At 42.0% G+C, this 22,434-nt stretch overlaps 1 protein-coding gene across 1 annotated transcript; it reads left to right on the top strand.

Annotated features, from left to right (window-relative positions):
* LOC100624495 (zinc finger protein 677) lies at positions 5,103 to 22,025 on the top strand. The gene is given in 5 exon segments (XM_013991866.2): positions 5,103 to 5,298; positions 7,794 to 7,877; positions 9,217 to 9,343; positions 18,732 to 19,271; positions 19,274 to 22,025. Coding segments are annotated over 4 exon segments (1,443 nt in total). The 5' UTR covers positions 5,103 to 5,298; positions 7,794 to 7,862; the 3' UTR covers positions 20,035 to 22,025.

The raw sequence follows: 22,434 nt of genomic DNA, 5'->3' as shown, positions 1-22,434 counted from the left end.
GCCTTTTGTGGTTATGTAACCACAAGGCAAAAACCTACAGTAGGTAGACAAAAAATGAAAAGGGAATTAAAGCATGCTACTATAGAAAGCCACCAATTCCTAAAGGAAGTCAGCAAGAGAGAAAGGAACAAGGGAACTACAAAACAGCCAGAAAAGAAACTGATAAGATGGCATTACTAAGTCTTTACCTATCAATAATTACTCTGGATGTAAATGCATTGGATTTTCTAATCAAAAGAAATAGAATGGCTGGATGGGTTAAAAAAAAAAAAAAGACCTGATTGCATGCTGGTTACAAGAGACTCACTTCAGACTTTCAGATTTAAGGATACGTGTAGGCTTAAAGTGAAGAGCTAGAAAAAGATACTCCATGCAGTGGAAACAAAAGAGCAGGAGTAGTTTTTAGTTATATTGGACAAAAACTTAAATCAAAAGCTGTAATAAGAGACAAGTTCATTATATAATGGTGGAGTCATTTTATCAAGAGGATGTAACAGTTGTAATATATATGCACTTGACATTGAAGCACCAAGAGTCTTTTCCAACCACAGTGTCTTAACACGAGAAAAACGATTAAAAATGGTAAATTTGGAGTTCCTGTCATGGCTTAGTGGTTAATGAACATGACTAGGATCCATCAGGATTCAGGTTCGATCCCTGGCCTTTCTCAGTGGGTTAAGAGTTTAGAATTACCGTGAGCTCTGGTGTAGGTGACAGATGCAGCTCCATCCCATGTTGCTGTGGCTGTCATGTAGGCCGGCAGTTGTAGCTCCGATTTGACCCCTGGCCTGGGATCCTCCATATGCCTCAGATGTGGCCCTAAAAAGGCAAAAAAGGGGTAAATTTACAAAGATAGGGAAATTAACATGCTCCTCAGCAGCTAATAGGTCAAAGAGGAGTTCAAAGGAGAAATCTATATCTTAAAAAAGTGAAAATGAAAATACATCATGCTAAACCTTATGGGATGCAGCAAAATCAATTCTAAGAGGGAAATTGATAACAATAAATGCCCATGTTAAAACAAACAAACAAACAAAAAAACCCCCCAAAAATAACCCCAGGAGTTCCTGTTGTGGCGCGGCAGAAATGAATCCGACTAGGAACCATGAGGTTGTGGGTTTGATCCCTGACCTCAATCAGTGAGTTAGGGATCTGGCATTGCTGTAGGCTGTGGTGTAGGTTATAAATGTGGCTCAGATATGGCGTTGCTGTGGCGTGGGCTGGCAGCTGCAGCTCCAATTGGACCCCTAGCCTGGGAACCTCCATGTGCCACAGGTGCGGCCCTAAAAAGACAAAAAAAAAAAAAAAACCCAAAAAACCGCAAAAAAACCCCACCTAACTTTATTGCTTAAGGGACTAAGATAAAGAAGAAAAAAACTAAGCTGAAGTAGAAGGAAGGAAATATCAAAAATCACGGGAATAAAACAGACCAGGAAAAAAAAAAAAAGATTAAGGAAACTAAGGTCTGGTTTTTGAAAAGGTAAAGTTGATAAAAATTTTAGCTACACTAAGAAAAAAAGACTCGGCGTTCCTGTCATGGCTCAGTGGTTAGCGAATCTGACTAGGAACCATAAGGTTGTGGGTTTGATCCCTGGCCTTGCTCAGTGGGTTAAGGATCTGGTGTTGCCCTGAGCTGTGGTGTAGGTCGCAGATGTGGCTCGGATCCTGCATTGCTGTGGTTCTGGTGTAGGTCGGTGGCTACAACTCTGAATGGACCCCTAGCCTGGGAACCTCCATGTGCTGCGGGTGTGGCCCTAGAAAAGGCAAAAATACAAAAAAAAAAAAAAAAAAAAGACTCAATCAGAAATGAAATAGGAGATATTACAACAGATAACAAAAATTAAAAAGATCATCAACTGTGAAACAATCCAACAATTTGGATAACCTAGAAAAAATAAATTTCTAGAAATAAACAACCATGACTGAATCACAAATAAAAATCTGAACAGAGTAATGACAAGTAAGGAGATGGAGTCAGTTATCAAAAATCTCCCATCAAAGAAAAGCCCACTGCCTTGGAAGAAAACTTTTCTTCAGTGGTTGAGCACAGACATTTTTTCCCCCTTAAAGGCACAGTATTGAATGTGGAACAGACACTAACTCACAGAAGAGTATCACAGAAGAGGAACCTGTCGCCTTTCTCAGCATAGGGGTCAGGGGACTACTGACAGCAGTGGCTGCCAAGGTGAATTCTGGGGAGAGGCAGGTCCCTACCCAGGAGAACTTGAGGATGGGAACTCTAAAGGAGGAAATGGGAGCTACAGAATTCCAGGCCCAGGGAGAGGATGCAGTGTCCAGGGCTGCACTTGGGGCATGGCAGCAGGCACTGCCCTTAAAGAGCCTAGAGGAGCAAGACAGAGAGTTTGAGGGGCATGAAACTGTCTTTCTGGTAAGGGCTTTGAACAGCAAAAGGGATGTGTCTTGGAGGTCAGGAAAGAGATTTAAGTAGGAAAAAATACTCAACAATATAGAAACAGTTATAAATTAAAAAATGAGACTCCCTTTTGAAAATAAGGGAAGAGATCCTTCCCCATGTTTTTTTGTAGTGCTTTAGAAAACCTGTACTTTCTCCTTCCTTTGACATGTATAGAAATCCTTTTGGAAATAAGGCAGATCTTTTATCAGCATTATAAGCCAAGAATATCTTCCAAGGACTTAAGAGTCTTCTCTTTGACATGGAAACATCAAAGAAGATAGCATCCCTGTCTTCCAGTTTCTGTGGAAGGTGTCCAACAAAATTCACAGCAGAGCTGCAAAGAAGAGCTTTATTTGAGGTCTGAGAATTGCAGTTTGGTAGATACAGTTTCAAGTAGGCATTGAAAATGTGTTCCAAGGAGAAGAGAGAAGGAAAAAGTTGATAAAGGCAAAACCCAAAAAGATTGCAGAAGTTTTGAGAGAATTATGACTAATGCTGGCAAGCTGAAGGTATTCTTATTTATACGTGGTCACTAAAGGCAGAAATTACTAAACATCAGTAAATAAATGCCAAACAATCTTAAACTTAAAAAAAATTACATGTGTGGCAAAGTTCTCATCCAAAATTCAATCCTTGAGAGATCACCAGAATACTATTTTGAGAGTGAAATCTTTCAAATTTATGGGTAATGTTTGCTAGGCCTTACTAAGTATTAGTTAATTCAAATGTAATGAACCCTGAAAAATTATAACCAATGCTTAAAATTTATGAAACATCATATAATGTATACTGTAGTGAAACCTTACAAACTTAATATGTTAAAAGGCTTTTTATTCAAAATGCTCCTGTTGCATTAAAAAAATTCTTCTGGAGAGAAGTCTCTACATGTAGGGATTTGAAACATTTCATGGTGAATATTAACTCATTCATATTGCCTTAAATATTATTGAATGTATAAATGAAACCATTGGAAATTTGACAAATCTAGTTTTGTTTCCTTTAGGGTTTATGTCAACTAATATAGACACCCCACCCTTTTTTTTTTTTTTTTTTCTTTTTATGGCTGGACCTGTGGCATATGGAAGTTCCCAGGCTATGGGTCGAATTGGAGCTGCATCTGCAGCCTATGCTACAGCTTGTGGCAATGCTGGATCCCTAACCCACTGAGCGGCCAGGGATTGAATCACATCTTCACAGAGACTACATTGGGTCCTTAACCTGCTGAGCCAAAAGGGGCACTCCGACATCCCCTTGTTAAGGTGAAAACAAATTCAGTAGTCTTCTAAAGAGCACATACAGGATTTGTTATCTTTACCTGAGAAATATATCTGAACATTGAGAAACAAAATAAAAGGGCTAAAATATAAAAACAGTATTTTTATTAATATTCTTCCTAGTGACCTTTGGATAAATGTAAAGTGAATTAAAAAGGCTATTCAGAAATTACTGACAAATTATAACAACATAACAGGTTCTCTCAAAGGTATCTGATTTTATTCACCTCAGGTGTGGAATAGAACAGCAAGTACTAAAATGAGCAACACAGTTTATATCGATTTTTGCTTTTTAATTTTTTTAAAATAGTGGCTGGTGACCTAAATCATTACATGCCTCATTCCTTTACCTCCCACTATCCAGGCTTGTCCCTATAAAAGTTTCTGGAACTGACCACGGATTGAGCACAGGATGAGTGGGAAATGGAAGTGGATATGATGTTTTGATAGATGCCCATGCGGTGGGCCCATTTCCCACCGGTAGCGTTTTGCATTTAACATTCCAGTTTGCATTTTGGGCACAGACAGTTGCACTCCTTCCTTAATTATATTGCTTAAATTAAATTCTAGTTGAGGAGCTATCACTGGATCCACCCATCGCCCTACATTGACTCCAGATGCAGGTTAGTGTTCCCTGACCTCAGAGTTACCCTTGTCACTCAAGCAGGATAGGCATCTTCTCTCCTTTGCAAAAGTGATTTGATGAAACCTATTCTCAGGAGTACCTGTTGTGCCTCAGCCGGTTAAAAACCTGATATGGTGTCCTCAAGTGTGTGAGGTGGATCACAGAGTAGGTGAAGAATCCTGCGTTGCCACAAGCTGCGGTGTTAAGTCTAAGATGCCGCTTGGATTCCATGTTGCAGCTGAAAACAAAAACAAAAACGTTTTCCACCTGTTTTCAGCAAGTGGCCCACACAACTCTAAGTTTACACCTTAAATTGCAAGGTCAGTTTAAAATAGGCAAAGAGGGTGTTACCTGTGGTGCAGCGGAAACTAATCCCACTAGTATCTATGAGGATGCTGTTTGATCCCTGGCCTCGCTCAGTGGGCCGGGGATCCCGGCTTGCTGTGAGCTGTGGTAGCTGTGGTGTAAGCGAGCTGTGGTGTAGGTCATTGTCGCAGCTCCAATCCCGAGTTGCTGGGACTGTGGCGTAGGCCAGCAGCTGCAGATCCTGTTCGACCCCTAGCCCGGGAATTTGCATATGCTGGTAGTGCAGTCCTTAAAAAAAAAAAAAAAAAGCAAAGATCAGCCGAGCTCCTGAGATAAATTCAAATTGATCCAAACTCAGAAGAAGCTCCGCCCCCGCGAAGCGCTGAGGGGAGCCCAGGCCCCGCCCCCCCCACTGCCCGCGCCCAGGCCTGGCCCCTATCCAGGCCCATTTCCGGTGGATCTCTGCTTGGGCCCCGCCTCCGGGGTTCCCGGGAAGCAGTGCGCACGCGCAGCCTCGCAGACCGGAAGAGGCTTCTGCGGGTGTAAGGTCGTGTGGCGGGCTTTGGTTTCGGCCTTTTAAGTTTAAACCTGGGTTTCACAGTCCACAGTCTTACACACCTGGGGTCTTGGGGTTGCTACGGACGTTAAAATTCCGGCACCCACGCCTCCTACCTTCGGTAAGTTCAGGAGTGCCGGTGAGATGCCCAAGCCTGACCGCTTTGCTCTTGGGTCGGGGGTTGGCCTTCGTTTTCGGTTAAAATCTAAGGCCTTCGGGCCATTAGACCCGCTTGCCGCTTTTTCCTGTAAAACCCTTCACCGACCACCTCTCCCAATCCTCGCTGCCTTTTAAAGTCCTGGGAGATAGACTTCTTTCTGTTGGGGGGGGGGTGGCGGGGCGGTGGTGGTGGCTGAAGCATGTGGAAGTTCCAGGGATCGAAACTGCGTCACAAAGGAGCTCCCTGGACTTTTTTTTTTTTTTTTTTTTTTTTTTTGTCTTTTTGCTATTTCTTGGGCCGCTCCTGCGGCATATGGAGGTTCCCAGGCTAGGGGTCCAATCGGAGCTGTAGCCACCGGCCTACACCAGAGCCACAGCAACTCGGGATCCGAGCCGCGTCTGCAACCTACGCCACAGCTCACGGCAACGCCGGATCGTTAACCCACTGAGCAAGGCCAGGGACCGAACCCGCAACCTCATGGTTCCTAGTCGGATTCGTTAACCACTGCGCCAGGACGGGAACTCCTCCCTGGACTTTTGAGAGAGTTTCTAAAGCTTTACGCTTCTGCCCCAATGCTCGCCTCTTGGCCCCTATAGAGGCCCGCATTCTCTCCCTGGCCCTCGTATTCTGCAGGACCCCCCCCCCCGCCCCCCGCCCCCCGCCCCCCCCCCCCAAGAGATCCAGTGTCCTGGAAGAGCACACTTTTCAGTACGGTAGGATTTAGGATTGCAGAACTCGAGGGGTCCCAAGACCACGTCGTCACCTCCTCTTGGGATCAGGGGCTTTGTGTGATGATGATTGCAAAGGTGGAAGCCGGGAATGCGGTAGGAGGCGGGGGTGAGGAGGATCAGGAGAAAGAGACAGAGGATGAATGAGGACAAATAGACAAGTGAAAAGGAGAAAAAAATCATTGAGGTGGCCCCCAAAGAGAAGGCAAAATAGAAGATGCCTGAAAGACTTGCAAGGAGACAAAGCGAGAGTAGTAATGAGGTAAGAAAACAGAGATGCGTAGAGGAGGAGGAGGAGGAGCTCCACAAAGACGAAGGGGAGCAAATTAGGGAAAGGGGCCCTTGGTGAGCAGAAGTGGGGACCACACGGGTCAAGGCACCTCAGACAAAATGGTTAGGATAAAAAGGCTAGGGGAGCTGAGTGCAGGGACTGAACGATGGCAGAGTGAGAGCGCCAAGCCAGTTGGGGGGGCCAGTGAGTCTGGGCAGAGGGGATGTAAGAGGAAAGACGGTGTAGTGAAGAGCAGAGGGAACACAGAAATGGGGGCAGGAAAAGGCAAATATGTATGGAGATTGGGACCAGAGTGGGGAGAAGGAGAGGCAGAAATTGAAATAGGTTTCAGGACTTGTGCAAAACAGGTGTAAGGAAAGGAACAGGAAAAAGGGAGAAGGAGTAGGCGGGGTGAGAGAGGAAACAGAAAAGGAAAAACACTGGAGAGAAGCAAGGAAAGGGAGACATTGAAATATGTACTAGAGTGAAAGAAGGAGAACCTGATTCTGGATGAGTGGTGAGTTGATGGGAAATGGCTGATTAGGTTGTGATACATTGACTTGTGGCTTTATTATCAATTTAATGCAAAATTCGCTTATTTGCTTCAGTTTTAGAGATGAGAATGGCAGTTGCAAAACTCCTGTTTATAAGGCTTGTGTATTTTACAGTTATTTGCTAACCAGGGTAGCTTCCATTTGCAACCCTTTTTCAGCCAGTTCTAATAACACATATGCTCAGTGGGGCCTTTTCTGACCCTCTCATTTGACTTTCCAGCCACACTCCTATCCCAGCCCTAGCCTGTAATGCCCTCTCTGCATGTTTCTCTTTGCTCCTTCTCCTTCCACTGTGCAGATACTGCCCCGGAAGAGAGCAGGGCCACAGGGTGGAAGTTGTGCCAGGGTTGACCCCTCTGAATGGTTCTCAGTGCTGACTTCACGTTGAATTGCTGAGGCGTTTTGCAGATACCTCATTTATGCCCCGTTTCCATAGATTTTCCTCTAGGTCAGGGCTGAATGGGGCTCAGCCTCAGTGATGTTAAAATAGCCTCAAGTAGTCCAGTCTGTATTCAGTATTGAACACCAAGGCTCTGGCTCCTCTGTTTCTGAGAACTGAAACCAGCCCCTAATCCTGAGAGAGATGAGAGGGGTTATCTTCTGCGTGGAGTTTGGTCAGGATGGGGTCTGTGACTTCAAGGGGAAGAGAGTCTTTCCTAGAGTCCCGCTGCTGCAGCTTCTGTGTGGGTTTAGCCAGGAGGGGAGTGTGTTCTGATGCAAGGGGTCAGAAACCTCACTTGTTAGTTTCCCTGTGGGAATGTATTGTCCCTTAATTCGTCCTGGGACAGTGAGCAGCAGAGGACTGTCTATTCCGCATGGTGAGGTCTTCCCTGTGTGTGTGGTTGTGGCACAGGAAATGGGAGTGTTGATCCGGAGTATTAAATAGCATATTTTGACACTCAGGATCGACATCTCAAGACTGAGAAGGAAGCCCTGAAGAGGACGAAGAGGAAAGAAAAAAAAGAGTCAGGAATGACACTTTCTCAGGTAAAATCTTATTCTTGGTTTATTGGTCAGTCCTCTCCGTCCTGAAATGCCATTTCAGATTTGATAATCTCTCGCTCTCAAGCAAGCCGCCTGACAGGTTTGCTTGCACCCACCCCAGGGTCTTCCCTCCACCTTCTCTCATTGCCGTGTAGATTCTCTTTGGTGTTTTTATGTACTATATTTATGGAGCTCGAAGTTAAATTTTTAATGTGGTTTTTTTAGTTTTTGCAGTGTTTTAAAATAACTCGGCTACTATAGACCAATGTTGACCATCTGAATTTAGTTTAGTACAGTTTATACAGGGTCGTTGTACCCACAATGCTGAAATGCACAAGTAAAAGGGAATAGAAAATGAAGATACAGTTTTTAAACATGTCGCTTAGATACTGCCTCTTTTATTTCGGTGAATTTCAGTGTTTATGTTTGTATGCACACCCTTGGCTGTGTGAGCAGGAGCCCCGGTGTGTAAAACATCATCATATTGTCTTTGGTTTATTTTAGCTTTGAAAGTATGCCTTACGTGCTTTTCCATGTCCTTAATTTTTTGTCTTCCCTCCCGTGTCAGTGAGTTATGAGCAGTAAGAGTAGTAACTCATTGTGTGTGTGTGTGGCTCTACGTGTGTATGATTGACCTTCAGTTAGCTCCATGTTTTCAGCCTTGAACTTGCTGCAGGTTTTCTCTGTTAGGAAATAAGTGTGTCATCATACGGATGCTGTAGATTCTATTCTAAGGCCACACAACCTTATTCAGGTGATGGCCCTGCTGTTTATTAACTGTTTCACCTGAGACGAGTTTCTTAGCATCTCCATGACAGAGTTGGGTCTCCTGTGAGGTGGGGACAAGTCTTTCTCTAATTGGATGCTATGTTGGTATATGAGCTAATACTTAACAGAAGTTTAGAATAATGCTTACCCCACAGTACTTTTAGTTATTGCTGTAACTATCATCATTTTTTTTCAGTTCTCACCTTGCTTTAAAGCTAATGTGAACTTCGTCATCCTTAAAGACCTTACTCTCCCTCATTGGGAAATTACCATTTGGTGTCTAATATCTCAGACTTGCGTATAGATGACCCTGTTGGATTTTTTTCAATTGTACGTATATTTTTTTCTTGCGTTCAGAGTTCCTCCGTAATTTAGTGGTTTAGTGGATTTGGCATCCTTTGATAGAAAAATATAATAAAATTAGAGAGTATTACTTGCTCAGAATTCTCTTTTGTGGCTCTGTCAGCATACGTAATTCTGTATAATTGACCCTGATACCTCCCTCCTCTTCTCATTTTGTGTGAAGATAAGGCTGTCCTTCCAGGCTCTTGGTAAAAATTTTTTTTCATTTCAGGCACCATTGACATTCAAAGATGTGGCCATTGAATTCTCCCAGGAGGAGTGGGACTGCCTGGACCCTGACCAGAGGGCCTTGTTCTGGGACGTGATGCTGGAGACCTACGGGAACCTGCTCTCCGTGGGTGAGGGTAACTTCCCTCTGAAGTTGGGATCTGCCCTTGGATGTCTTTGATATCTTTGATTCAGAAATGAGATACTACAAAGTGTCTAGAATTTAAATCTCCCTTTGCTTCCGAAGATCTGCCCACTTCCTGTTAGGTGATAGTGGTTCTGGAAGTTGACTAAGCACCAGACCTTACGGCAAAACCTTAAAATATCTGCCTGGTTTTATTCCTGCACTTTTGGTTTTGTAGTTCTTAGAAGAGAGCTACATATCTGTATACTCAGAAAACACTCGTGTGTGTGTGTTTGCCTTTTCTAGGGCTGCTCCCCGCAGCATATGGAGGTTCCCAAGCTAGGGGTCTAATCAGAGCTGTAGCAGCTGGCCTACACCAGAGCCACAGCAACACAGGATCCGAGCCGCGTCTGCTACCTACACCACAGCTTTCGGCAATGCCGGATCCCCAACCTACTGAACAAGACCAGGGATCGAACCCGCAACCTCATGGTTCCTAGTTGGATTTGTTACCAATGAGCCACAATGGGAACTCCTCAAAATATTCTTAAAGCGTTTGGAAGAAGACGGTCATTGAACAAATTTGTGAAATATTATTCTATCTCTGTAATGTCTCCCTCAGCTGAGCAAAGGGCTGGGATTGTATTATGGAAAAGCCACAGCACATCATTTACCTTTTTTCCTACAGTTGGGAATCTTCCTTCCTTCTTTCTTTCTTGCTTTTAGGGCTGCACCTGTGGTATATGGAAGTTCTTAGGCTAAGGGTCGAATCAGAGCTGCAGCTGCCAGCCTACACCGCAGCCACAGCAGTGCAGGATCCGAGCCTTGACTGCACCCTGTACCACAGCTCATGGCATTGCCAGATCTTTAACCCACTGAGCGAAGCCAGGGATCGAACCCACATTCTCATGGATAATAGTCAGATTTGTTACCACTGAGTCACGATGGGAACTCTGGGAATCTTTCTTGCTGAGGTAATATTATTTCCAGTTTGGAGCAAGGGAGAGAGAAAGAGCCCTGGCTTCTGAAGGGTGAGGTGAAAGTTGTTGGGGGAAAAAAATAACAGGTGGGTGGGAATATATCAAAGATGGGAACACAGGAATGCAGGTGGCAAAGAGGTGGCTGTTTCATCCAGTATTTTTTAGGAACTTCTTCCTGAAGTTAACTGCTGTGAGCTCTTGAAGGAAATGGTTCTCCCTCTTCTCTTACTCATTTGCCTCAAGGTTTCCTCCCATCCCACTGGCCTTCCAGCTCCTCGCAAAGACAGAGTCTTCATCCTGACCTGCAACATTCTGTTATCTGCCCTCTGTGACCCTGTTGGTATTTTGACTTTGGGGGGTGGCTTCTCCTGCTGTACTTGGTTCTCATTCCACACACGCCAGAGCTCAGGTCCCCCTGGTCCTAGCTCATGTCCCCCAGCTTCCATCCTATTTTGTGTACTTGAAGGACCTTCTTTTGGGTATTGGAACCTTGGCTGTTGGCTGCTTGTCCATTGCATCTGGGGCCCCATGCGAGTGGCTGGGCCTGTCTCAAGACCTCTCTGCCTGTTGAGGTGCCTCAGCCTTCTTCGTTTCTGCCTTTGTCGCTGGGAGCAGCATGTGCAATGGGAATAGCGTGACTCTTTCGAGATTGTTACTCAGCAGCACTGGAAATGCAGTGGACAGAAAGAACCTCCCCCCCCCACCTTCTTTTCGCCACACCCATGGCATGTAGAAGTTGCAGGGCCAGGGATCGAACCTGCGCCACAGCAGTGATGTGAGCTGCTGCAGTGACAGCACTGGGTCCTTAACCTACTGAGCCACATGGCAACTCCAAGGGAGAACCTTTCTTCGATCCCCAGTCCTTCGTGGGGACCACATCTCAGGCACAGCCTGGGGTTTATGGGCCCAGGACGCATGTTAGCACCCTGCCAAGTCTGAACCCCTTGTTTTACTCTCCTATCGTTTATCTTTCTCCCTCTTGCTGCTCCTACTTAGTGTGGGGATATGCAAAAACTTAGGCTCTACTTGACTGCATATTTTTTTGAGTTTTTATGATTTTTGCACGTGTAGCTTGCTTTTGAAATACACCTACTCGGTGTCTGAAATGTCACCCTCTGTTTTCTGCCGTGATAACCCACGCCTTCGGTGCTGGACCACTTCTGGTGATGTCTCCCATGGGGAGTTTAACTGGGTAAAAGAAAATTCTGAGTGGAGAAGGCTTTGATTTATATGTTACCGTGTCATCCTGCTGTGTGGGGAAGTGCCTGCTGAAGTAACTGAGTAGCATGGCCCGCAGGTGCCAGGCTGCTGAGATAGTGTCACGAGAGCTTGGCACTCGTTCCAGTTGTCCTTCTGGTTTTTGTGAATCGTCACCCAAGTGTCTCTCAAGGGCAGCACGGCAGAGTTGATTAAGTACCCTAATGATCATCCTCTTTGATTTGGGGCTGTCTCGAGTGTCGGGATTTATTCCCGGGAGAAAATTGCCAACTTCTGAACCCCGCGTCGGTGAGACCCTTGACTAGACTGTGTTCCCACCGCAGTGTTCGTTACCTGTGCATGCCATTGTTAATTCCAGAACAGAGAGGATTTTGATGCTTCTTGAGGGGATTTATGAAGTTATATGAGTCCTACATTATCGAATTCTACCCTGTTTGTTTTGTTTAAAACACAGTTACTTTCTTTTTTCTTTTTTTGTCTGCTCTGGGGCATATGGAGTTCCCAGGCCAGGGATCACATCTGAGTCACCGGCTCATCTTAAACTGCAGCTGTAGCAATGTTGGATCCTTAAGCCATTGTGCGGGGCCCAGTATCAAACCTGCGTCCCAGTGCTCCCAAGATGCCACCCATCCTGTCGCACCACCATGGGAACTCCTAAAACACTGTTGCTTTCATATTGCACATTTCTGTGTATTATAAATGAATTTGCTTTTCATTTATATAATCATTGGTTACATTTTTTTGATGACTTGCGTAGTGTTCTCTGTTTTATAGCTGTGCTTTGCGAAGCTTTTGGGGTAAGGGACGAATGCTGTTTATATATTTTATAAGATTTCCTTCTTGAGTGTGGAGGGTTGTGGCTCATCAGGAGTTTTCCCCAAAACTCTAACTTCTGGGGTTTTGTGAACCTGCAATGATCACAGGTGTTTGTTTGTTTGTCTGTTTTTTAGTGTTTTGCTTGATTTAGTACCTACTTACTAACAAATACTTTCCTCTTTAAGCAATTTGGATTTTTAAAATTGGGAATATTGTATATCTTCAGAGAATGCTTTTGTTATTAACTTAGACTGTTTTCATCCCAGAAATGCAGTTAAATTTTTGGGCCATAATTTGTTATATAAGATACCTTGATTTTTCTGTAGTATAGTGTAAGTTTTCTAAACATAGCTTTCTGGCTTTTATGTGAATTTTACAGGCTTTCTGTATTTTGGCTGAAACGCTTTATTGTACCGTGTCATTTTGTAGGAAACCTGGCCAGTGTCTTGCACTCGATGAACCTCGTCACTGTTACTTAGGACTGTTTTTCACAAAATTTCTGAAGTTCTGGAAATGGCACTTTTTGATTAACTCCCGAACACTCTTTTGTTTCCCGGCTTCCCCTGAAGCTGATTCTGTGTACAATTCACCTTGTCCTGGTTCATGCATATCAGTGTTCTCTCCTGTTGTTCTCTGGCTGTCGGTGGCTTCTTCCACTGCTGATCACCTCTGCCCAGCCACCTCCGTGGATCCCCTGGAACTGCCAGAAACTGTCTCTGCACTGAAATGCTGCTGAGAATACCATCTTTATTGATTGGAAGTCATTCCTTTCTGTCGGTCATATGCCTCTTAAGAGGTTATTTATGTTGTCCTGATGATCTTTCTCAAGTTAGAATTTGTTAAATTTCGGCAAGTGCATGTTAACTTTTTAAATAAATTGATGGTAACAGCATGTCTACTCATGAGCACCCCTCACCTCATGTCTGTTTCATGTGAGGGATTGTTAATAGACCCACAGATAACGAACTTCAGATAATTAGAAGACGTCAGCAAAAAAGACAGTTATTTTTGTATACTCTAAAGAGAATTAGCCTTAAAATTTTAACATATCAACATTAGTAAATGTATTTTTAAAATGTGAAATGAATCACTTAGATTGTTAGTTATTAAAAACAATTATGGTGAAATTCACATAATGTAAAATTAACCATTTTAAAGTGAACAGTTCAGTAGCATTTAGTGCATTTACCAGCTATACAACTACCATTTCTTTCTTGTTCCCCAGTATTTTCATTGCTCCAAGTTAGCATTCATTCCCCATCAAGTACTTTCTCTACTTTTTCCTCAGGCCCCAGTCCCTGGAAACTCCCAGTCTGCATCTTCTCTCTCTCTGAATTTATCTATTCTGCGTATGTCATACCCTTTTCTTTTCTTTTTTTTTTTTTTTGTCTTTTTGGGGCGCTCCCATGGCATACGGAGGTTCCCAGGTTAGGGGTCGAATCAGAGCTGTCGCCACAGGTCTATGCCACAGCCATAGCAATGCTAGATCCAAGCCACATCTGTGACCTACACCTCGGCTCATGACAATGCTGGATCCTTAACGCACTGAGCGAGGCCAGGGATCAAACGTGTGTCCTCATGGGTACTGGTCAGATTGATTTCTGCTGAGCCATAAGGGGAACTCCTCATATCCTTTTCAGTATTAATTTGACTATTCAGGGCACTTTGCAATATGAATTTGATCATCTCTTCCATTTTTCCAAAAGATGTTCTTGGAATTTTTCTGGTGTTTACATAGAATCTATAGACCATATTGGTGAATATTATCATCTTAAAAATACGAAATCGAAGTTCCCGTCATGGCTCGTTGGTTAACGAATCTGACTAGGAACCATGAGGTTGCAGGTTCGATCCCTGGCCTTGCTCAGTAGGTTAAGGATCCTGCATTGCTGTGACTGTGGTGTAGGCCGGCGGCTACAGCTCCGATTAGACCCCTAGCCTGGGAACCTCCATATGCCGCGGCAGTGGCCCAAGAAATGGCAAAAAAAAAAAAAAAAAACAAACCAAAAAAAACCCCGAAATCTTCCAATCCATGAACGTGGACTATTTTTGCATTTATTTAGGTCTTTAATTTCTACCAGCAGTGTTTTGTAGTTTTCAGTCTATATGTCTTTCACCTCCTTGCTTAAATTTATTCCTAGGTGTTTAATTCTTTGGATGTTATACATGGAATTATTTTCTAAATTTCCTTTTCAGATTGTTCATTATTGGCATTTAGAAATAAAATTATTTTCATGTGTTGATACTGTGCAACTCTGCTGGGAAGATTCATGACTAGTGGGTTTTGTGTGTGTGTTCTGTGGGATTTTCATTATATAGGATTGTGTCATCTGTACATAGAGATAATTTTTCTTTTTCTTCTACAGTTTGTGTACTTTTAATTTCTTTTTCTTGCCTAATCTCCTTTGAGTAGAACTTCCAGTACAGTGTTGGATAACTGGATAACAGTGGTGAAAGTGGGCATCCGTATCTTATGTTTTTATCTTAGGCAGAAAGCTTTTATTCTTTCGCCATTGACTGTGTATGATATTAGCGGTGGGTTTTTCATAAATTATCAGGTTAAGAAAGTTCACTTCTTTTTTTAATATGCTGAGTTTGTTTTGTTTTGTTTTTAATATGGTTGCACCTGCAGCATTTGAAAGTTCCTGGGCCAGAGATTGAATCTGAGCTTCAGCTGTGGCAATGATAGATCCTTTAACCCACTGTGCTGGGCTGGGTATTGAACCTTTGCCTCCACAGAGACCTGAGCTGCTACAGTCAGATTCTTAACCCACTGTACCACAGTGGGAACTCTGATATGCTGAGTGTTTTTATTATGAAAGGTTTCTGGATTTTTTTCACATGTGTCTTCTGCTTACCATGAGAATGATTATATGTTTTTTTTTTTTCCACCTTCTTGTTACTGTGTAGCTTATTACATTGATAGGTTTTTAAATGTTGAAGTAAGGGAATAAGGCCCCCTTGTTTATGATGTGTAGTCTTTTTTTTTTTTTTCTTTTTTCTTTTTAGGGCCACATCCATGGCATATGGAGGTTCCCAGGCTAGGGGTCAATTGTAGCTACTACAGCTGCTGGCCTACACCACAGCCACAGCAATGCCAGATCCGAGCTGCATTAGCTACCTACACCACAGCTCAAAGCAACACCGGATCCTTAACCCCCTGAGCAAGACCAGGGATTGAACCCGCAACCTCATGGTTCTTAGTCGAATTCATTTCTCCTGTGCTACAATAGGAACTCCTATGATGTGTAATCTCAGTGTGCTATATATTCAATTGGCTAGTATTTTGTTGATTTTTTTATCTGTATTCATAAAGGATATTAGTCTGTAATTTCTTTTCTTGTGTTTTTGTTTGGCTTTGGTATCAGAGTAATGCTGGCCTCAGAGAATGAACTAAAGAAGTGTTCTCTCTTTTGTTTCATATAGGGCGGGTCTAGTCAAAAGGAAATCCTTCATCTTTTACCTTGAAAGTCTTAATTTCTCCCTCATTTTTAAATATTGGTTTTGTTGGAGATAGAATTGGTTGACAGTTTTTTTTTTTCCCCTCTGTCAGTACTTTAAGTCATCCCATTATCTCTGGACTCCATGGTTTTGGCTAAGAATCTTAGTGTCTAAGAATCTTTTGCTTTTAATCTTAGTGTGACTCTTTTGTATATGATGAATACCTTCTTGCTGGCTTCCTTCCCTTTGTCTTTTAACAGTTTGATTATAATTTGTCACGGTGTGGATCTCTTTGAGTTTTCCTACAGGTGGTTCATTCAGTTCTTAGCTATGTAGATTCGTGTCTTTATTCACATTCAAGAATGTTTTGACCATATTTATTCCAATATACTTTGTCTTCTTTACCAGTTTCCTAGATTCTGTTCATTTATATGTAATCTTTTTTGTTCTGCTCCTTGGACTGGGTAATTTCAATGAATCCTCCGACAGGTTTGCTGATTCTCTCTTCTGCGTGATCATATCTCATGTTACCCTCTCTAGGAAATATTTCATTTTGGTAATTTTACTTTTCAGTTCCACAATTTCTGTTTAGTTTCTTTTTATAATCTCTATCACTTGCTTATAATTATTATTATTCTCTTATTTGTTTACGCATTGTTTTCCTTATTTTCACTAGTTCTTTGTTCTTCATTTCTTTAGCTTAAATAGTTGATCTAAAGTGTTTGTTTAGTGAGTCTGAAGTTTGGGCTCCATTATGGACAGTTTATGCTATTATTCGGTTTTCTGTATGAGTCATACTTTATTGTTACTTTGCTTGCTCTATAATTTTTTGTTTAAAAAAATGGGATATTTTGAATACAGTCAAACTTTGGAAAATTATAATCCCCTCCTCCCCTACTTGACTTTTTGTTTCTTGTGATTATTACTGTTGTGTGTTTCTTTATTTCTCTCAACTAATTTTGTGTGATGTGTTTTCATTGCTATTTGTGGTCACTTAAGGTTTTGTTGGCTTATTGGTTAGTTAGTGATTTGACAGATTTCCTTTAAACATCTGGAACGAAAACAAAACCACCTTACCCTTGTAGATGAGCTGTGTGTGTTGAAACATGCCTTAAATACTTAGGCAAAGACCTCACAGTTCTGCCTTAGCCTTCATTTCCTACTTGCAGAGAATCTGATGGTCAGCTGGAGGTAAGGGCCTAGGAGCTTCTCAGGTCTCTTCTCTCTCTCTCTCTCTTTTTTTTTTTTTGCTTTTTAGGGCTGCTCCTGCAGCATATGGAATTCCCAGGCTAGGGGTCAATCGGAGCTACAGCTGCCGACTGTGCCACATCCGCAGCAACTTGGGGATCCCAGCAGAGTCTGTGACCTACACCACAGCTCAGGGCAATGCTGGATCCTTAACCCACTGAGCAAGGCCAGGGATCGAATCTGCCACCTCATGTGCCTAGTCTGATTCATTTCCACCGTGCCACGATGGGAACTCCCGAGGGAGATTTTCAGAGCTGTTATTCCCTAGTGCAAATCACTTCCTGATTTTTTTCTCAGGGTTTTCACTTTGACCATTGTTTGCCTCAGTTGTTACCCCTTGCCCAAGGTAACAGGGGCTAACACATCCCAAGCCCTCAGGTTAGCACTTCCACATAGGTATAGTTTTGAGGCAGGCCAATAAAAGCAAATACTTTGAGCCAGTCCTTCAGGGCTCCACCAAGCAGATTAAACCAAAACAAAACACCAGCCAAAATTCTTTATAAGGTCAGTTCTGTTACTTCTGGTTCTGGAAACCTGTACCAAATTGTGGGCTGCCATCTTCAAGGCCACTGCCTAGCGGAGGAATAGGGATGGGCCAAAGTAAATAAAAACAGCTCCTGTTTTCTTGGTGAAGAGTGTTCCTGGTCACTGAAGACCTCTGGTTAATTTCCAGAGTTCTTATAAAGTTGATTTTGATGGTTTTTGTGAATTCATTTCTTGTTTCATACAGGGAGTACATTTGAAGCTCCCTGCTTTGTCATTTTTCGATGTCACATTTCCCCACCATTAATCTCTGTAACGTTATATACTTCCTTGGCCCTCTGATTTCAAAATCAGTGGTTTTCAACATGTTTTTGAGCTCTCCTGTTGCATGCTCCTTCTGAGATGTGTCCTTTCTTTTATCCTTATAGGTGAATATATATGTATACTCTGTGGATTTCACATTTATTTATTTCACAGATATAAATGCTTATTATTTATGGCTGGATTTGTCTCAGCCTGCTACAAATATTGATTGCCATTTGATTAACATATTTTTTAACATATGTAATATAAGCACGGTATACTAATTGTTTATGTTGCAGTGTGCCTGTTGTGCATGGATATAGTTGTGTAGCAAGTATTCAGAGTAATATTTGTTATTCTTTTTTTTTTTTTTTTTTTTTTTTTTTTTCCCCTGTGACATGCACTGGCTTGGTGTGGAATCTTAGTTCCCAGACCAGAGATTGTACCTGGGCTGCAGTGGTGAGAGTGCTGCAGCCTAACCACTAGACCACCAGGGAACTCTTAAATGTTGCTTTAATATTGTGTACGAGTACTCAATAATTAACTTGCTTATCTGTTTTTTATTTTTAAAATGTGAGACAGCTGTATGACTCTCATGAGTTGATGTATGCCTTAGGATGCTTGTGGAAAAAAAAATTCCTTCTTTCAGGGCTGTTGTAACTTTTGATAACAGAGCATTTGAAAATAGGTACCCCCTGGAAATAATTTGAATTGCCTGTAATCACCCTTTCTTTATAGAGGAATCATTTTTCATTTGTGTTTATAAATATTTTCAGACTATGGTTGGGAAGCTTGATAAGTCTGTTGGTCGTGATTGTTGAACACTTTTGGTGTGATATATTTTTCAGCATAAAATATCTCCCAACTGTGGTTAATAGGAGGCCTGTGATTATTTATATCTTACAGGTATATCTCCCAGATGTGCGATCAAAGAATTATCACCAAAAGAGGACGTTAATAATGGAGAATTAGTTCAGACACGGGGTTTTGAAAGACCTGTAAGTCATAACTTTGATGATTCTGACTTCAGGGAGGTCCAACAGAATATGCACCAGTTTGAGAATCAGTGGCAATGTGAAGAAAAAAGTGACAAAAGAGTGAATACAGCCTCTTGCAAAAATCTCACAGGTAGAAGAAATCAACATCGTAAATTCCAGAATAATTTTCCTGTAAAGCAGAATGTTTCTGTAAGAAGTATGTCTCATCACCAGTCATGTGTGAATGAGGAACTAAGAAATGACATAGGCTCTTCAGGAAACAAATCTTTGCAATGTTTAGGAAATAGGCTTGGAGTAAGCTTACATTCACAGCTAGGTGAACTGCAGATTTTTCAAACCAAAGAGAAAGTTTATGAATGTAATCAAGTTGAGAAGTCTATCAAAAATCGTTCCTCATTCTTACCACCTCAAATAATTCCTTCTGGTGTCAAAACCAACACTTGTAATAAAAAAGGGAGGCTTTTATGCATGTTTCATTGCATACACAACGACGTCAGAAAACACACAGTACAGAAAAACCACACAAGTGTAATGATTGTGGGAAGACTTTTAGCCATTTATCAGTCTTAGCTAATCACCAAAGGATTCACTCTGAGGAGAGACCTTACGAGTGTAATGATTGTGGCAAAACCTTTAACAGATTCTCAAACCTCACAAGGCACCAGAGGATTCATACTGGAGAGAAACCATATAAATGTAATGTATGTGGTAAGGACTTTATGATACGTTCTCACCTTTGGGGTCATGAGCGAACTCATACTGGAGAGAGGCCTTACAAATGTGACGAGTGTGGCAAAGCGTTTTCTGAGCATTCAAATCTTGCTCAGCATAAGAGAATCCATACTGGAGAGAAGCCTTATAAGTGTAGTGAATGTGGTAAAGGTTTCACCACTCGTTCACACCTTTGGGGTCATGAAAGAATTCACACTGGAGAAAAACCTTACAAATGTAGCGAGTGTGGCAAAGCCTTCACCGGGAGTTCCAACCTTATTCAACACAGGAAAATTCACACTGGAGAGAAGCCATATAAATGTGATGTATGTGGCAAGGCCTTTAGTCAGAATTCAAGTCTCATAGTTCATCAGAGGATTCATACTGGGGAGAAGCCCTTCAAATGTTATGCATGTGACAAAGCCTTTAAGCAGTACTCAAGCCTCAACAGACACCAGAATATACACAGAGCGAAGAAAAAGACGTCGAGTGTGGGGTAAGGTTTTTATTAAAGGCGCGCACATGTGGAGGGAGGAGAGAATTTGTATTGGAAAAAAACTCACAAAAGCCTATGGTAGGGCCTTCAGGAAATGCCCCGGCCTCAGGATCACCGAAGATTTCATAATGCAGAAAACTCTTACAGGTATAGTGAGTGAGGTAAATTGTTTAAGCAGATTTAGGAATGTCCCATGTATTGGGATTCTACACAGGGAGAACTAAGTCTAGTCCTTTTTGAAAGTTAATCAAATCATACTACAGTCTTCAGAGTAATTAAAAGTGCAAATCATTTAAAGTGCAGGAGATGGGGTGGGGTCAAAGGATCAAGGACATCTGTGGAAAGGCCCACTTAACTAACAGTTGTTAAAATAGTTTTAGATTTCTTTATAAGGCTGCATTTTAAGTGACTTTCAGTCTGAGGTTCAAAATCAGTTAATGATGTCATCTCGTCACAGACCTCTCGTGTTGCCATGATGAAACACATCCTCAAAGGAACTTTTTTCCCCCCAATCCCAATGTAAAAGATGATTCGTCTTTAATTTTCACTTCCACGTATTCAGTGCTGGGATGTGGGAAAGGAGTTAACTTTGGTGCGTTAACCTTGCATCCTACAGCTTTGCTGTAATTGCATAGGAGTGTTTTATGTACCATCCTTCAGGCATCATGAGACTGTTCAGTAATTCCAGTTTTAGTTACCACCCTCTCTTTTCATGGTATGAAGAGTTCCTCTGCTACCATGATGTTGAACTAGTCTTAAAGTCATTAAATCCAAATTGGTCACAGGCCATGTTCCTTTTGTTCTCTGTTGCAGTCCGAGCATCTGCATTCTATTATGATCTCAAATGTTGGTGCATAATTAGTATTGGCATATAGAAAAATCTACTCATAAATGGAAACGTGTCATGGCTAAAATTATAAAATAACATACCACTAATTGAAAACATGAAGACAAGAGTTCGCTGGTGGCTCAGTGGGTTAAGAATCTGGTGTTGTCACCGCTGTGGCTCTGGTTACTGCTGTGGCTCTGGTTACTGCTGTGGCATTGGTTTGATCCCTGTCCTGGGACCTTCCACATGACGTGGGCACAGCCAAAAAAAAAAAACAAAACCGAAAAATAAACACGCTGCAAAGTTATGAAAACAACAATATAGACCTAGATAATTAGAACATAGCTATCCTGCTTTATTGTAATGGTTAAATCCTAAGTCACCGTCTCTGCTGCTCACCAAGGTGTGAATTTAGTGAAATCACTGAACTCCCTGTGCTTAAGTTTTCCTCTTTAGAATAAAAATAGCTGTAGTTCCACCTCCCAGGATTTGTGAAGAATGAGGATGTTACTGAGCTTCATAGCAGTGATTCTTAATATTGTAAGAGTTTTTCAGTGTTATGTATTCAACTCTTAGAAGGCTCTTCATGAAGGTAAAAAGTAAATGTTTCTTAGTTGGAACTAACAGTAGTGGAGAATATTGAATTTCAGTTGAAATGGTAAGTGTAACTAGTGCCTAACTTCTGTAGCATCTCCCAGAAGAGAAATGTTGGTCATTGGGAATGAACTGATGGCCTCTAGTTAGCAGTAGAAATGGTCTTCTTATCATAGACCAAGATTAGAATCTTAGGGAAGTGTTCTCTTTCCATTTTGTATCTTCCTTTCCTTCACTAGGTGAAGGTTAAGGTCCAAAGATTTGATATTCAAACATGTGTTTCTTCATCTTTGTAAGAATCTCCAGGCCAGTGATAGATTTTAGGTAGAAATATTTTCTCAGTGATTTTAGATGCACATTTGTTTACTGTGTTCACAGAGTGAATTTATGTAAGATGTAACTATCAGAGAAAACTAGATGAAGCTTTTAAGGACCTCTACTGCCTTTGTGCTTTCCTGTGCATCTGTAATTATTTCAAAATAAAAAGTTAAAGGGAATGTGGTTTGCTGTGGCTTTTATAAAACTCAAATCCAGTGCTTTGTTTACATGAGAATAAAGGATATGATACCTGAGTCTGAGTACTTAGGACTGACTGTCTGCTCATCACCTCTTGTCTGCATGTTTCATGAGTGTTGTAAATGTAGATACTGCCTACATTCTATATGATACGGGTCTGCTTCCAAGAACTCCTGCGTCAAGAGCGTAGGGGTAGAACCACTGGGCGTTGAAAGTGTTTGCTATGTTGTGGATTGGTGGATGCTCGTTTTGGAACCAATCCTGCATGAAGTGAGCAGACCTTGTGAAGAAAGTGGAAGACTGCAGTCTAGAAGCACCATTGTGATTCTTCTCAATTCTAAATCAACAAAGCTTTCGTCTTAAAAGCGGGGATCCGAAACTTGGTCATGTCAGGCAGGGGTTCTCAAGAGACTGACCATGGAGGAAGATATACAAGAACAGATCCTACCTTATGGTTGGAGTGTG

The sequence above is a fragment of the Sus scrofa genome, chromosome 6 (genome assembly GCF_000003025.6).
Source record: "Sus scrofa isolate TJ Tabasco breed Duroc chromosome 6, Sscrofa11.1, whole genome shotgun sequence".
In the NCBI taxonomy this organism is placed as follows: Eukaryota; Metazoa; Chordata; class Mammalia; order Artiodactyla; family Suidae; genus Sus; species Sus scrofa.
This window is presented reverse-complemented; position numbering and strand designations above follow the sequence as displayed.